The 16142-nt window shown below is 35.7% G+C and overlaps 1 protein-coding gene across 1 annotated transcript; it reads left to right on the plus strand.

Annotated features, from left to right (window-relative positions):
- The first annotated feature begins 576 nt into the window (after positions 1–576).
- ifngr2 (interferon gamma receptor 2) lies at positions 577–14406 on the plus strand. Its single transcript, XM_036561915.1, has 7 exons — positions 577–837; positions 5749–5857; positions 8260–8417; positions 8521–8675; positions 9083–9236; positions 10532–10686; positions 12103–14406. Exons 1-7 carry the CDS (start codon positions 774–776, stop codon positions 12262–12264), a joined length of 957 nt encoding a protein of 318 aa, XP_036417808.1. The 5' UTR covers positions 577–773; the 3' UTR covers positions 12265–14406.
- Positions 14407–16142: the final 1736 nt, after the last annotated feature.

The following is a 16142-nucleotide window of genomic DNA, read 5'->3' on the forward strand; positions in this document are numbered from 1 at the left end:
AATTAATATATTGGGGCCACGAAGTAAAATACTGAGGTCATAAATTAATATACTGTAGCCACAAACTAATATATAAAGGAAATGAATTAATATGTTAAGGCCACAATTAATATATTGAGGCCACAAATTAATGTATTGAGGCCACGTTGCCACGAAAAACTTAACCTGGGCCTTATTAATTCGTGAGCAGGCCTTATGAAAAAAATAATCCCCATGTCACCTTAGGGGCTTCGTAGTTGGCCTACAAATAAATCAGCCTGTATCTACTACTTATGGTCCAAAAAAAACGAGGCATGGAGGATTACACGAGACTTCCGAGAAGTCTGGGGTTTCCAACTCATACTGCACCATCACGGTTAACACTTCTGTCCACAGAAACCGCAGAGTGTGAACTGTAGTTTACTCACACACACTGAGATTGGAAGGCTAGTTCAACTCTACCCATTGTAAACACAAAAACACCGAAAACACGTCCCCCTCACACATTAAGTCAACAACAGCCAAAGCCCGATGGTTCTTATAAAGATAGTTATTCTTTATCACGACCAGGAAAGGCTTTAAAAACGGGGGGGGTTGTAAAGGAGACTTGCTGTATTTTCACTTTTTGTTTAAAGCGGAACCAGCTAGCCAGATGAGTGAGTGAGTGAGGGGGCGGTCAGTCAGTCAGGGACACACAGAAGAAGAAGAAGAAGAAGAAGAAGAAGAAGGAGGAGGAAGAGGAGATCTCCATCGAGCCAAACAATGGATTTTATGTGATCAATTCTCTCTTCGTTATGGATTTTGGATATTGGAAAACCCCGTTAATCTCATTTTTGTTCGTACTGATTTTCCGCAGCGGTAAGTTTGCCACTGATTAGCACAAATTCACGAGGCAGAATTTAGCTTTTTATTCGAACTTTCCGTTCCACCTTAAATGGTGCAGCAGTTACATTCTGGCGCCTCATTTAAGGTGGAACCGGAAAGTTCGAATAAGAAGCTAACTTAAGCCTCGTTTAAAAACTATAAAAAGTGTAGGTTAAGACGACAAATACCGTAGGGACGTAACCGTAAGTGTAAAATAGTGTGTGTTTGAGTAAGTGCTTTTTTAAATCGCCGAGAAAGCTTGTAATTTCAGGCCAGCTAACATTAAACGTTTATCGCTTTCGAGCTAACGTTAACGGTTAGCTGTTTGCTAATTTTGCTTTAACTCGGAATTGAGCAAGTTAGGATCGAATTGAGGCCTAAAAGAACACATTTAAACAGACAAAGTTGCGTTTCCTTTAGACTTATAAACGGTGCAGTCGCTGATATAACTCGCCTAGTTAGACGTCTCAAAACGTTTTATTAGTACACACTGTTAAAAAAGATGGTTCTTGAATGATTCTTTCGTAAATTTAGAACCATGTGTTATATATACAATCATTTCATTTCTAAATTGTTCTTTTGCATGATGAAATTGTTTAGATTAATAAAGAGTGTGTAGTGTATGGTTCTACATAAAATATTTGTGGTTCTGTATAGCACCAAAAAGTTTGTGAAGCCTGCAACAATACGATGTCAAGCTTGTAACAATAGGAGAACCCTTTTTTTTTTTTTGTTTTTTATAGCTTACAGAACTATTTTCAAAAAGGTTCTCTGGCACTTTGAAGAAAGGAGTTAAACGTATACCCCATTACCATTTTAAAAGCAGTAAAGTGACTGTTGTTTTTTGTGAAACAAAGTTGTGAAAGTGATGGGGTCTGTACTTTACCTTAAAATATGAAGATTAAAATTAGCTAGCAATTACAAAAACACGTAAAATGTCTGTATCCACATTTAACCTGGTGATTTTGGGCAGTCCACTGTGTCCACTCACTGTCCACCCTATTAGACACTCCTACCTTGTCAGTCCACCTTGTAGATGTAAAGTCACAGGCTGCATAGTTTCTGTTGGCCTCCTCTAGTCCTTCATCAGTGGTCACAGGATGCTGACCACAGGACGCTGTTGGCTGGATGTTTTTGGTTGGTGGACTATTCTCAGTCCAGCAGCGACACTGAGGTGTTTAAAAATTCCAGCAGCACTGCTGTGTCTGATCCACTCATACCAGCACAACACACAGTAACACACCACCACCACGTCAGTGTTACTGCAGTGCTGGGTCCACCACCCAAATAGTACCTGCTCTGTGAGGGTCCATGGGGGTCCTGACCACTGAAGAACAGGGTAAAAGGAGGTTAACAAAGTATGCAGAGAAACAGATGGACTACAGAAAGTGCACTAATATAGTAAGTGGAGCTGTTAAAATGGACAATGAGCGTAAAAACAAGGAGGTGGTCATAATGTTATGCCGGATAGGTGTATATTTATATATGTTTAATTTATAGAAACCATAGGTTATTAGCGGTTAGTATGCATCATATGCACCCTTTCAAGCTAAACATTCTTGAATGGTGCTTGATTTAGGCTAAATTCACAACGCTGTTAACCATTCTTTTAACCTTTAGTTTTTCTAAATAAAAATGAAATGAAAATGGCTTGAAGAAAGGATTTTAATGAAAAAAATTTCCATCCATCCATCATCTAAACCGCTTATCCTTCTGGGTCGCGGTGGGGTGCTGGAGCCTATCCCAGCTGTCATTGGGCGGAAGGCAGGATACACCCTGGACAGGTCGCCAGTCCGACGCAGGGCTGAAAAAAAATTGATTTTTTTTTTTTGTTTTTTCCTTCCGCTCTATGTTGTATGTTGTATACTTTATTTGCTTTTTTTATTTTACTGCATTGATGCATAAGAAAAAATGATTTTTGGGGAGTTTCAAGACCTAAAATGAACTCTTCACAGAATGAGTCCTATATAGAACCATGTACAACACATTCTCCATTAATCTGAAGAACCATTTAATCATGCAGAGAACCATGTAAGCATGCAAATTGTTGTATATAGAACTTTTTGGAAAACAGTTCTGTGTAGCATCAAAAGGGTTGTTTTATTGTTTCAATGTCAAGCTTGTACCAATAGCAGAACTGTTTTTGGTGCTATATAGAACTATATACAATAAATTCTCCATTGATCTGAAGAACCATTTGACCATGCACAGAACCATTTAAGCATGAAATGATTCTACACTCTTTAAAACCTTTTTAAAAAGGGTTCTATATAGCGCCAAAAAGCTTGACATTGTAACAACAGAAGAACCATTTTTGGTGCTATGTATTCAATTTGCAACACATTCTTCGTCAGTCTGAAGAACCATTTCATGATGGAAAGAACCCTTTAAGCATGCAAATTGTGCTTTGAGTGTTCAAGGTTCTATATAGAACTGTTGTCTTTAGTAAAGAACGATTGAAGAACCATCTTTTCTACAAGTGTATATAGAACTCATGGTTCTAAATAAAGCCATTGCATTTACTAAAGAACCCTAGAAGAACTGACTTTTTTAAATGTGTAGTGCATATAGAAGTGTTGATAGACTTTCCTGCAAATAATGTGATTGCTGACTTCTTTAGTCATTTGGCTGAATTTACTTTAATTCCTAAACTTTGATCTTTGAAGAAGAATGACCCTCAAGTGCAACTACTGCAGTGCAGGTTTAAGGTCTTTATTTTAACCTCAGTAAAATCAATAAAAGGCTGGGTAATAAGCTGGGCTGAACATTTTAGCTAAAAATAACATTTAATAGTATTAAAGAGTCTCTCTCCAAGTTGAGATGATCATAATAGGCGAAAGCTTATTGGAAACTGGGTCCTGATGAGTTGAGGAGGGAAAACACTAAAATGTGTAGTGTATGGTTTCTCCAGGCACTCCAGAACCAGGGTTAAGAAACAGGAGCTAAAATTAGGGGTGGGCAATATGGAAAAAATATGGTAATAATGACAATAAAAAAATCTGCAACTACAGTGACTTTCACACACTGTTTTTACACACTGCACTAAATCCAATTAAGTGAGCCTAAGTAATTATGCTCACATTGTAATAAAACAATGTAGTTAGTCTGACAGTAAACAAAATGTAGTTAGTCTGACAGTATCCACTGTATGCTCAGAAAAGCATACTATGATGTAATTTATCATGATAACGATGCAATATTGTCATATTGCAGACCCCTAGCTAAAAGAAACCAAAATTTAAACTTCTAATTTACCCTAAATTTTCTCAGTTGGTTAAAGCCAAAGTTTGCTTCTTAGTTTTGCAGTGCAGCTGCGCAAGGTTAATTTAGCTTAGAAGTAAAGCCATTTTTCGGTGACTCGTATGTCCAGTGGAAAACTAAAGAAACAATTTTAAGGCAAGTGTTTCTCAACCCTGATCCTGGAGTCCCACTGTCCTGCTCATTTTAGTGCTTTTCCTGCCACTTTATTGCAATAATAGGCTGATTAGTTGAATCAAGGGTGTTGGGAGCGGGGAAAATAGTGAAGTGCAGGGCAGTGGGTCGCCCGAACAAGGGTTAAGAAATATTGCTTTAGGCAACTTCTATTGGCTGATCTGCTCTGCAGTCCAGACAGGAAAAACAGGCCTTTTAGACAAAGTTTTTTTTTGCTGGTAATAATGAGGTTATTGCTGGCTGAAGATTGACATTTGCTTAGACGTCTCAGTGGCCCTGTTTACAGTTGACTTTAAAATGGAACACGTATCTGGATGCTGAATGCTGCCCATATATGCATTTAAAAGACGACTGTGACGACATTTATGATCAGAATGTGTTTGAACTAGGATTGCACTGATACCTGAACATAATGGCAGCATTGGTAGTATGACAATATTTATCGTAATCGTAAAAACTCCTTCAACACTGTGACACAGTATGCTTTTCTGAGCATATCATGGATATTGTCAATATTTAAGACCCTTCCCTTCTCAATGTTTGATTACAAAGAGAGCATTATTAGTCATGTTTAACTGGATTTAGTGCAGCACAATGTGTGAAATGTTGGACACAAATCATTCTATACATAGTCTTTTAAATGCGGCACTAATTTGTCTTTTCCAATTCATCAGATATCAGAAAAAATATATGTATTGTGACATTGTGACATACCATGAAAACGGATTGTGAATATTGTGATCGTACATAGCGGTATCGGCGATGGCATACCACAAAGCAATTTGTGATATGCACACGTTCCAGTGGACAGAACTTTGTTTTGTGACATAATTTATCACGATGACTGTATATATTGTCAATTGCCCAGCCATAGGTGATGCAGTAGCTGGATTGTTTTTGGCTCTGTAGCTACTTCCACAAAAGATCACCTTTCTAATTAGAAAGCATAACAGTTGATACTTGCAAGCCAAAACTCCCCTCACTGAAGGTAAACGCCAGGAAATGTAAGCAGATGTTTATTATTGAATAGCTGTCATAGTGTCAGCTGGGGCTAACTGTTTTGGGGACGATTTTTCTGTCTAGTATTGCGATTGCAATTTAAATATGATTATTATTATTTTTTTAATCGTGCTCCCAGGCTCCCGCCCCAGCACATCTTTTCTTGGGCTTGAACGCTGAATTGTAGTGTGACTGCCAGTTCACAAGCTCTGCTTTATTAGGTTTAATTTCCCCATTAAAACTTAAGACAGTGTTGAATAATGTAGGATAAAATTAAAATTGCAGCTCTTGCGACTTGAAAAAAAAAGCCATTCTTTCAAATTGCAATTTTGATAAAAAAAACAAAAGGATAAATCATTCTTTTTTAGATTTTTAGAATGATATGAAATAGAACTCCAAATGAAAGTGTCAGCTTTGGCTGAACAAGTTTGAAAATATCACTTGTTTTTTTAAACTCTGTTCTCTTTATTTCAGCATGGTCGACTAATCTGTCAGCACCAATACTTAAAGAAGTCAGGTCATCGGTGTTGTCATGGGAACCTTCAAAAGTCAACAACGTGACGTATACTGTTCAGTACAGAGAGTAAGTCTTTTGGCTGCATTGTTTGTGTCATCATCACTGGGTTATCTGTTTAAGTTAGGTCTGTATGATAAATCATTTTGTCATTATGGCCATGTGAGTTTCTGCATCATCAGAGCTGCGATGACAGAACAGATCAACTTACCTCACACACGCCGCACCAGAGAGACATTGTTACATTACAGCACAAACCATTAGAAACCTAATGAGGGCTTCTTTGTGCTGGAAAGGAACGCTGCTCTCCCTCTTGGGGGACGAGTAATACTTAACGATTCAGCTAAACAGGCAGTAACAAAACACGTGTGAAGCTCAAACACTCCTCCATTTTGAACTACACTCTCGTAAAAACTCAAGTGTTAGGATTGTTCTCACACCTAGTATTGTGTTTTAAGTGTGCATGGCAGTAATGGTAACTTTCACAGCAAACATATTTAATGCATAAAACACAAATAAAATGACCTCTCACAAACGTAATCTTGCCCATGTCGGTTATTTAGTTTTTTTTTAATCCTTTCCCTACTCTGTGTGATTATGTACTGTCCCCTTAAAAACTCACCACTGCGTATATAGTCACGTAACTCTGCCACATCCACTCTGCCACGTCCACTCTGCGACATGGAAGATAAGACTATGTTCACACAGCAGGTAAAAGTGGCCCAAATCTGATTTTCTCACCAAAACAGATTGTTTGGCTGTTCACAATATATTTTAAATGTGACCTATATGTGACCTATATCTTTTAAATGTGACCTATATGCAAAAAACCCCAAAAATACAAAATAATCGCTCATTAATCGTAATCAAAGTAAAACATTCAATTAATGATATTTTGATATTGATTTGAGGCCATATCGCCCAGAACTATTTGTGAGATTTGACTGCTCCGATTTATTATCAGCTGTCTGTAATGGACACAAAACAAGAAGTAAAGTAGAGCAGCAAGAAGTAAAGTGTTAAAAAGAACATTTTTATGTGAGTAATAATAACACTCACATAATTTTTATTGAGTAATAATAACTCTTAGGTGTTTGACTGGACCCCCCGAATGTTTAAGAAAGCAAGACAGAAACAAGTACGCAAGGCTGAAGTACGCTGGCAAATAAAATAAATGTGCACTGACACTGCTGGTGGAGGCAAACAACAGTATGAGTAAGTATGAATATAGGTTAAAGACAAAAAAAAATGTTTTGAAAGAAGGCAGAATTAGGATTTTTATCTTGTGCTTGTGTAAATATATAAAAAAACTAAATCAATCTTCATGTTTCATGCTAGAGCCATTTGTAGGGATGTGGAAGTTTAAACATGTGCCATCGTGGGGTTGGGGGTGAATGGGGCTTTTCCAGGTTGTTGCATGATCACATATAAAAACATTCTGATGTAATACTAGTTCAGTGCATCATCAGGTAATTAGTTACTAGTTGTAACAAGCCCTCATCCACTTTGCTTCATCATTTCCTCTCAGGGAAATGCCCAATGCTATCTTAAAGGCTGTTCTGTTACTTTATTAGCTGAAGTGAAGGGTGTTAGATGAGCCCACAGAGGGATGAGGGATCAAGTGAACACCAGTGTTGATTTTAGGGGCAGAACTTACTCAGAAATCATTGCGACCTGGTGCATTTCAAACCGCAAAATAATGACAAACAGAGCAGTTCATAAGCTACAGCAATAAACTATTTTCAAATGCCTAACATTTCAAAACCATAACATTCGATTTGCTGGGCTTTGAATCACAAACTACTCCATCTGTTGTACACGACTGCTGATATAGTTTCATTACTTTTCTCTGCTTGCTGGCTCGTTAGCATGCTAAAGACTACATGGCTGACAAGAACTAAACGAAAGGCTTAACAGAGCTCTATTCCTCTTTACTAGCCAACTTTATATACACTACGTAAAAACTGTTTGCATTGCAAAGTTTGCATGGCTAGCCAATTAGCTCACTGAGTCTAACCTGCAGAGGATGAGTGTGTTCTATTTGAATAATCTGCTTTCACTGTGCCCTACCCCACTTCTGCGTTGAGTGGACACTTGTGTAGCACAAAAGTAGCACATCCGAGTGGTGAGTGGAAGTGGACGAAAGTAAGTAAAAGAAAAATTGAAACAGGACTTAGGTGTGCAGAATAAGCCCTCTGCAGTGTATTAGCCTTTTTGTGTTTGGTGCCATTGTGTTCTTTTATTTACATGGTTATCAGTGTTATGATTGAGTGGAGTCAAAGAGATTTAACAAAACTCTTTGTATGTCACAAGTGCAGCCTTTTGTCAACAACAGAATATCCAGAATAGATATTTTGTGCATTTACAAAGATGACTGATTTGTAGTCTAGAATGTAGTAAAACTGTCTGTTGCCATCACTGGAAATATAGTTGTTCTAGGCTCACATAGTCACATACCTTTTAAACTGTAGGGATCCTGGGCAAGAGTGGCACTACTTGTGTGGCTGTAATCAGCCACAGTTCAGCTTCGCAGATGGAGATTTCTACGGGAAGATATTTCGCGTTCGAGCAGAGAGAGGCAACCAGACAACAGTTTGGCAGGAGTCAGATAAGATCCAGTGCCAACACAGTAAGCCTCCTTTTTCATCATGGGTTTTATTTCTTTGAAATCATGTGTATATATACACATTCATCTCTATTCATGCTGACTAACAATTTGCGCTGTTTAACAGCTGATGCCTGTGCTCCCCTACTCAACCTGACAGTAAAAAACTACACGGTGCTTCTGTGGATGGACGATAAAGACAAGACCTTAAAGAAAGAGTTTGGGGGCCACATCACCTTCAGAGTTTCATACTGGAAAGAAACCAGCGCCTCTGATAAACAGGTCTGATGGATGCCTCATACATTGACCTCCATAAGTAACCGGGCAGTGGAGTTAAAATTGTTGTTTTTGCTATGAGGAAAGTTGAATTAAAATGAGAAAAGAAGATAGTAAAAGAAAACAAAGCAATTAAAATTCTGAGAGAATTTGTGAGAGACAAAAGTATAATTTTGAAATGTGAATATAAAAAAAATAAACTAATAAATAGCACTTTCATGATTGAAAATGTCCAAAAACATTTCTGTAAGTGCTTGACATAAATGTGACATTTAATAGTTTTGCCATTGTTTTTCAGTCTTTAGCCAAAACAGCTAGACTAAACATCACTGTCCAACTACTTTTGAAGGGTTCTGTACCAATTTGTTCCTCATGAAACATGTCAGAAATAAACTAATTTTTTTTTTTTATAGAAACATATCCAGAAGCGTGATGCAAGTGGCAAGACCCTGCGCATAGAGGGCCTTGAGGCAGGACAGAAATACTGCTTTAATGTTGTCTATGTGGCTTATAATAAGCCTTATGGAAGTCCCAGCCGTGTGCTATGCGAAGTCATCCCTGAAACATGTAAGTTTTGGGTTTTGTAATATTTTTTTTGCTTTTATTGCACTATGATTACTATTAAACTCTGATGGTTTTTGCCCAAGTTCATAATTATGTTAAAGCAAAACCTCTGTATTGTACAGGGGTGCTTATTTTTTTATATTTTATAAAAAAATGTAGGAAAAATTATTATTATAATAATATATATTATTATAATTATAATTATATATAATAATAATAATAATAATAATATTCACCAACGCAGGGTTTTTGAAAGAATTCTGATATAAAATTCATGGTGTTTTTTTCATCAGTGTTGAATAGTTGATTCAGTTCCTTGAAGATTGCTTTCAAAATGATTAACATTTTCATCAAGTTACATTTGAAGTTCATACGATCCAGTGGTGGAGAGGTGTTCCGGCTCATTTTAATCCCTGGTGTTAAACCTCATTAGCGGAATGTAAATGTCAAGTGATAATACAACATGTAAAAAAGGTTGGATAGCACAATGAATAACAATATTGCCCTACACACAGGCAATAAGGTGTCAATTCATCGTTCAGGCAGGAATGCTACTGCTAGAGACAAGACTTCTAATATTGCATACCACCTTTTCTAAGTTCCTCTGAATGAGTGTCTGCTAAAAATGTAATGTCTGAGAGTGATACAAGTAGGGTTAGGCAGCTCTTGCCACCTCAAACAAAAAGCCCTTTGTAGTACAAAAAGAAAAGGGAAAAGAAATATGATTGTATACCATTGTTCCTTATGGTAAGTTAATGAAATATGGACTTTTTAAAAAGATTTGCAGTAGACATTTTAATCTACTTGGCAATAGTTTGTACTTGACAACAAGAAGTTTGCATGTCATTACATTTAATGAAAAATTTGAAATAGTGAAAAAAATAGAAGTTGAAAAACTTGAAATAGTGGTTCTGGTTAAAAACAGATCACTCCTTTGAACCAATTCAGGCTTAATGACCTTAAAGCTGGCAAATCTTCATGATGTTATGACCATGCCTGGCTTTTAGTAAACAAACAAAATTAAAAAAGTAAATTAAACATCTGCTATGTCAAATGATTTATGTTCAAACTTAGTCAGGTTGAACATGCTAGTACTGTTTTGATCAGTGATTAGCATATGATGTCAAGCATTGCTAAAGCATATATATTTTTAGAGTAATATTTTGACTGACTGACTGACAGTCAAGAGGCTTCAAGAACTTATATGTGATAGCAAATTGATAGCTCATGAATTAGATACTGCTGTTTGTTCAAAACTAACAGGAAATTCTGACTTTTTTTTTTTCTTCTTTGTTCAGCTACGGTGCAAAACCTTCGGATCATCATATCGGGCGTGCTAATAATTGCGGGGTTGATGGTTTTTGGATGTTGCTTATACTTTGTTTACAAGAATTATAAGAGAATAAAGACATTTCTTCAGCCACCTCTGGATATTCCTGAGCACATTGAAGAGGTGAGATGTCACCTTTAGATTAGTGTTTTTATTGTTCTTGGGTGGATGATATAGGTCTGTCCTGATCATTTAATAGTGGTTGACGATCAATTGCAATTGAAGTAGTTTGATTTCATTTAACAGTGTCATTTTTTTTTTTTTTTATTTGAATATTGAATTGTATTACAGCACAAACCTAAAGTGGTCAGATTAGCTGATTAACTATCCTGTTACCAAACTTATAACTGTCGACAGACTCAGCAGGAGTTGAAATTAACAAACATTAAAGGTGTTGTAGCACCAGTCAGAATTTAGAACTCTTTATAGACGCACAACATGGTTCAATGACGAAATGTGGTTTGTGCTTCCTTTTATTAAGTGCATTTGCTTTAACCTAACTCCTGAAAATTTTGAACTCTTCGTAGACCCATGACATTGTTCAATGACGAAATGCAGTTTGTGCTTTCATTTCAGTGTAAATGTATAATTATAAAAGCTAACAACTGTGTAAAATAATTGCGATCAGTTCAAATAATTGCACTCAGTTCAAACAGTTGATCAGGCTATTATGTAATAATCGTGATGGGCCTAGGGAGAAATTAGACAAACATTGTATGCCTACGAAGGTATACTGAGTAACTGTGTATATCTCAAGTTCACTGCTTAACATCTGTGCGTTTTAGTGCTTTGTTTTTTTTACAGAAAACCTATAATTCCTAGATGTTTTATAATTTAGCTTTAGAAGGCTAGTGAGCAAGTTAACAACTTGGGAATGATCCAAATGGCATTAGTCACACATATGAAAAGAGCTGTGAGCCTGACAGTGGTAACATTAGCCGCCTTCCAAAAGCTAGGCTGTGGTTTAGGTAGGGCAATTGATTAAATTTTATTTTCAATTAAGATTTTGGCTTCCAAAGATCATGAAGACAAGATAATTGAGGTAAAATGGTCATTGTATTCCATTTTGCAATAATGATCTCATTTTGTCTTGTTATAAATCCCTTTTCCTTTATTTTTATGTTTTTTAAAAGTTTAATAAATGCATGATGTTTCTAAAGTCAATGAGTAATCAAGTTAAATAATCGAGATCTTAATATTGACTAAAATAATCGTGATAATGATTTTTGCCATAATCAAGCAGCCCTAGGTCCAGGTGGGCTGGATTTCTAGGCTGCTGTGTCAGCCTACGTCAGACAGTTTTAGAGGACGCTACCATGTCTGAGTGTGTGTCATTGGACATTTCTAGCGAGGCCCCATCTTTTTGGGCTGTAGCCTAGCTTTTGGAATGCGACCTGAGAATGTGTTCTGATATAATGTACAATTTCTTCTGTAGAAAACGTATTACTCATTCATTGAACTGTTTTAAGGTTCTTTTTTTTAAATTGATAATGTACGTACAGGATTATAACAAATTGCATCCATTTTTTATTTCTGCAGTTTTTTTCTGGAGAGTTCTCTCACCACGAACTTGTTTGTATCGGCAGCGAAGAACTAGGAACGAATGACCTTATTACTTTAGTACCAGAACAGATCAGAGAAGAGGAAGAGGGCAGAAGTGATGTAAGGGAAAATTCCATCTCTCCTGACACCGCTACATAGAGTGTATGTTTTTCCAGAACAACATTTCAGTTCTTTATCGTCACACGTTTTTAATACTTTATATTTTAGTACAGTATTTTGTTTCACTATTGTATTTTTGCACTTTTGGCTAATTTACCAGTTAATTAACTTTTTTTATCTGTAGCCCTGAATAGTTGATGATTAATTGTTATTCGTTTCATTTTATCAGTTAAATATAAGACTGTTAGCTTGGATGCTTTGGAACAAACCACCTCTTTACATATGTTTGTCAGCCAGCCTCCAAATTCTGGTTTGAAGGCTTGTGACTGTGTTTTAAGGAAATAATCCCACTTAACCGAGTTGGGTTGTGTGTAAAATGTTATTTTTATTTGGAGCATGAGAAAAACAAAAGTGATTTTAGGAGTTAAAAATGGAACGCTCTGACATTCGTAGTTTTACACTAGGTAAATTACTTGTTTGTTACAAGCTACTGTTTTTGAAAAGCGTGGCAGAATTATGTTAAAAGGTGGGTGTTACTGTTTTCTTCCTAGAATTTAAAGTGGTGTCTGTCTGCTGTTCTTTTAGTGAAACATTTGTAAAAAAAGTAAAAATATATTTGGCAGGAAAATAGGTAAATTGGAGATATACAAAAGTGGCAAAGTGGACCTGACTGGGCTAAATGACCTAAAACACCTTCATTGTAAGATGGTAGTTTTTCTTTGAGAGTTGTGTCTTTTAAAAGAAGAAATCTTTGTTTCTGCTGTAGTAGCTTGTGACAGGATGGCTACAAGAGCTAAATTTCTGTTTTAACTCCTGTCTCTCCTCTCCCATTTTGTATGGATTATGTTATTGTTCAATTGCATGTGTAGAATGTGGTTTTTCCAAGCAATCAATTTAGCACTCACAGGTGTCTGATGGCGGTTTTCCGCGGGGGTGTGGTATAGTTACAAATCCATGAGTATTTATTTTAAAGCTGTTTTCACTGCCAAGTAAATTGTGCTGTACCAGAGTATGAATTTGGTTACTCATCTTACAGTACTTAGCGTACCCAGCTGGAATGTATGTGTGGACCTAGAAACCTAGAAAAATTTTGTACAGTGTAACTGGATTTGGATAAGCAAACATACTGTGCCGTATATCACATTGTCCAGTGGAAAAACGCCTTACATAGTAAACCAAGGATGTGGACTCGTCTAAACAGTTTGCATTTGCTAATGTTTCTTACCTTCTTTTGGTTTCTTTTAATACGATTTAATGCATTGGATACATTTCATGCAATGCTTCCTTTAACAACTAGCTATTTTGATGCTTTAAACACTAAAGAACAAGGATAAGGTCTGCACCATTATTTTCAAACCAGTAAGTGAGTACTGAAAACCCCTTTCAGTATGTTTGAGAGCTTAACTGATGAGTGTCTGAGAAAGTACAGATCTTCTTGAGCCTTTGGCAGTTGTTCTAATGAAGACTACTAAAATCATTAGTTGCCTCTCACAGCGTATTAATTGTTTTACCAATACAGCCTTAATGAAGTGTGTCGTGGACTACTGAAAGTACTAGAGGAACAGTACAAGGTTTCCTGGAGAGCTTTATCTGTGAACAGTTTATGTAGAGTGCAGTGTTTTTATTTGAATTTACTGAATTTTCAGCTGGAGCCATAGAGCCTTACATGTTTTCACAAAATGGCCAAGCCTGTTCTTTTAATTTCATGTATGAAAAGCAAATAGATCAACAATATGAACATACCTTTGAGGTAATATGTGTGTAGTAATTTGCATCTAATGACTTCAACAAATGTTTGTTTACAAGAATCATAATTAAAATTAAATTGTAGATTGGATTTGTATATACAGTTACTTGTATAACTGTAATGGATGCTGGTACATGTCTTCATAGTGTTTAAGAGAAAGTGCTTCTTGGCCCTGGGGTTCAGTCTGTTATACAAATTAATGTTAATGATAATGTTAAATGTAATGATGTAATGTTTGGTAATGATTAGCTTATATTTGTGAGTTCAACTAATGTAATTAATCATGATCTAATTCAGAGTTTATGTAGAACAAAATGCTTTAATTTGTGTTGTACAGTAAATGATGAGTCTTGTAATTTTTTATGTGCTGTCATACAATTTGTTACCAGAAATATTACTTGAATAAAATTGACTTGTAATGGTCTACTATACAATTCCGCTACCAGTATTTTACCGCTACCAGTATCAAGACAGAGCTAAATAAAAATGATGTGAGTTTTTATAGAAGATACATCATTTTGCCACAGTTTAGACCAAATTGCAGTATAAATGTCTTTTCTTGTATGTAACATTGCCAAAAACGGAAATACTAAAGTACAGATTCTTTGTCACAGCAGTCATGACTGGTCTAAAGTCCAGTAAAGTACAGTAATAGTTCCTTTACTTATCAGTGTTATTGGTGAAATGATTAATTATTAACTAAATACTCCTCTCATGAAACCTCCATGTCATTAAACCACTTTTTCCAGTTTCAGTATGCTTCCAGCAATAATTAAACTGTTAACAATAGAAATATACAGTCGAGAACTGTTAAATCATTATTTAGGCAAAACCTACTCCTTATATCAAGGAAACCATTTTCATTAATATGAAACCAGCATACCATTTTACCAAAAATTTTTACTCTGCTATATCCTGCAGTTATCCAATAATGCTTTCACACAAGACATAAGTAACAAGTAATTAGCGCATTTAAATTTTAGTAATTACATTATTATTGTAATTGTGCCATTTGAAAAGGTAATTAGATACGTGACTTGTTAGTGCCAAAGTAGTGGAATAACAGTAACGCATTTAACTTTGTAACTTGTTCTTACAGGTTACAGATTCTAGAGGAGTCAACATGGAGTAATCCCTCTTAAGCATGCAAAGTGAGGGAAGGTGCTTTGCATCCAACATGATTCATAATAAGTGACTGGACGGCATTATTTTGACCCAAGTTATTAATCTTTAATATAGTAATATTAAAACTTTTTTATGTATCACTTTTCGTACATTAAATGCATGTCAGATTGCTTCACATAAAACAAAAAAGAGGGCGTAAAGCTAAAACAAAGATTACTGAAATTTGGTTTACAGATTAAAGGAAAAGAAGGGATAACAAGATATGTAGAGTAATCAGCTGTTTAGACAACGGATAAAAGCATTGAATAAAGATATATTAAAGAATGAATTAAGCAAAATACAGCAACACCATAAAACCATTACAACTATAGAATTAAATAGGCGATCTATTTTTCCTTTTTTTCCAGTTTAATGTACTTTCCAGTGCTCTTTGAAAGAAATCAATGATGAGTAGAGGAAAGATGCTTTAATTCAGCTTTTGTGTAGTGTGTTTAACCTACACTTTGAAAAAGATGGTTCTTTAGGGATTAAGTAAAGATTAAGTAAAGTAATGGTTCTATTAAGTAAAAGTAAAGGTTCTATTTAACATACATTCTACACAGAACCATTTTATGCTTTTTTCAGATTGTCGAAGAATGTGTTTGTATATGATCTATATAGCACCAAAAAAGGGTTCTTCTATTGTTACAAGCTTGACATTATAACAATGGAAAAACCTTTTTGCTGCTATATAGAACTATTTACAACCCCCTTTCCAAAAAAAGTTGAGATGTAAACTCTAAAAAAAATGTAAACAAAAACAATGCAATGTGCAAATCATTTAACCCTATATTTAATTGAAAATAGTGCAAAGACAACATATCAAATGTTGAAGCTTTGAGAAATATATACTTATTTTGAATTTGATGCCAGCAGCATGTTTAAAAAAATTTGGGACATGGGCAAGAAAAGTAAAATTGTGTAATAATTCAAGCAGTGGAAAATTGCCTTGTGGAATGACGAATGAAAATTTAAAATTCTTTCTGGAAATCATGGACACTGTGTC

Source organism: Colossoma macropomum, unplaced genomic scaffold (assembly GCF_904425465.1).
Source record: "Colossoma macropomum unplaced genomic scaffold, Colossoma_macropomum, whole genome shotgun sequence".
Taxonomy (NCBI): domain Eukaryota; kingdom Metazoa; phylum Chordata; class Actinopteri; order Characiformes; family Serrasalmidae; genus Colossoma; species Colossoma macropomum.

What these genes read in the sequence shown, in the direction of transcription:
- ifngr2 (XM_036561915.1), top strand. Translation starts at nt 774, where the DNA reads ATGGATTTTGGATATTGGAAAACCCCGTTAATCTCATTTTTGTTCGTA. An exon ending in TATACTGTTCAGTACAGAGA is followed by an intron (nt 5,858 to 8,259) that starts GTAAGTCTTTTG and finishes TTTAAACTGTAG; the next exon opens with GGATCCTGGGCAAGAGTGGC. An exon ending in CCAGCGCCTCTGATAAACAG is followed by an intron (nt 8,676 to 9,082) that starts GTCTGATGGATG and finishes TTTTTTTTATAG; the next exon opens with AAACATATCCAGAAGCGTGA.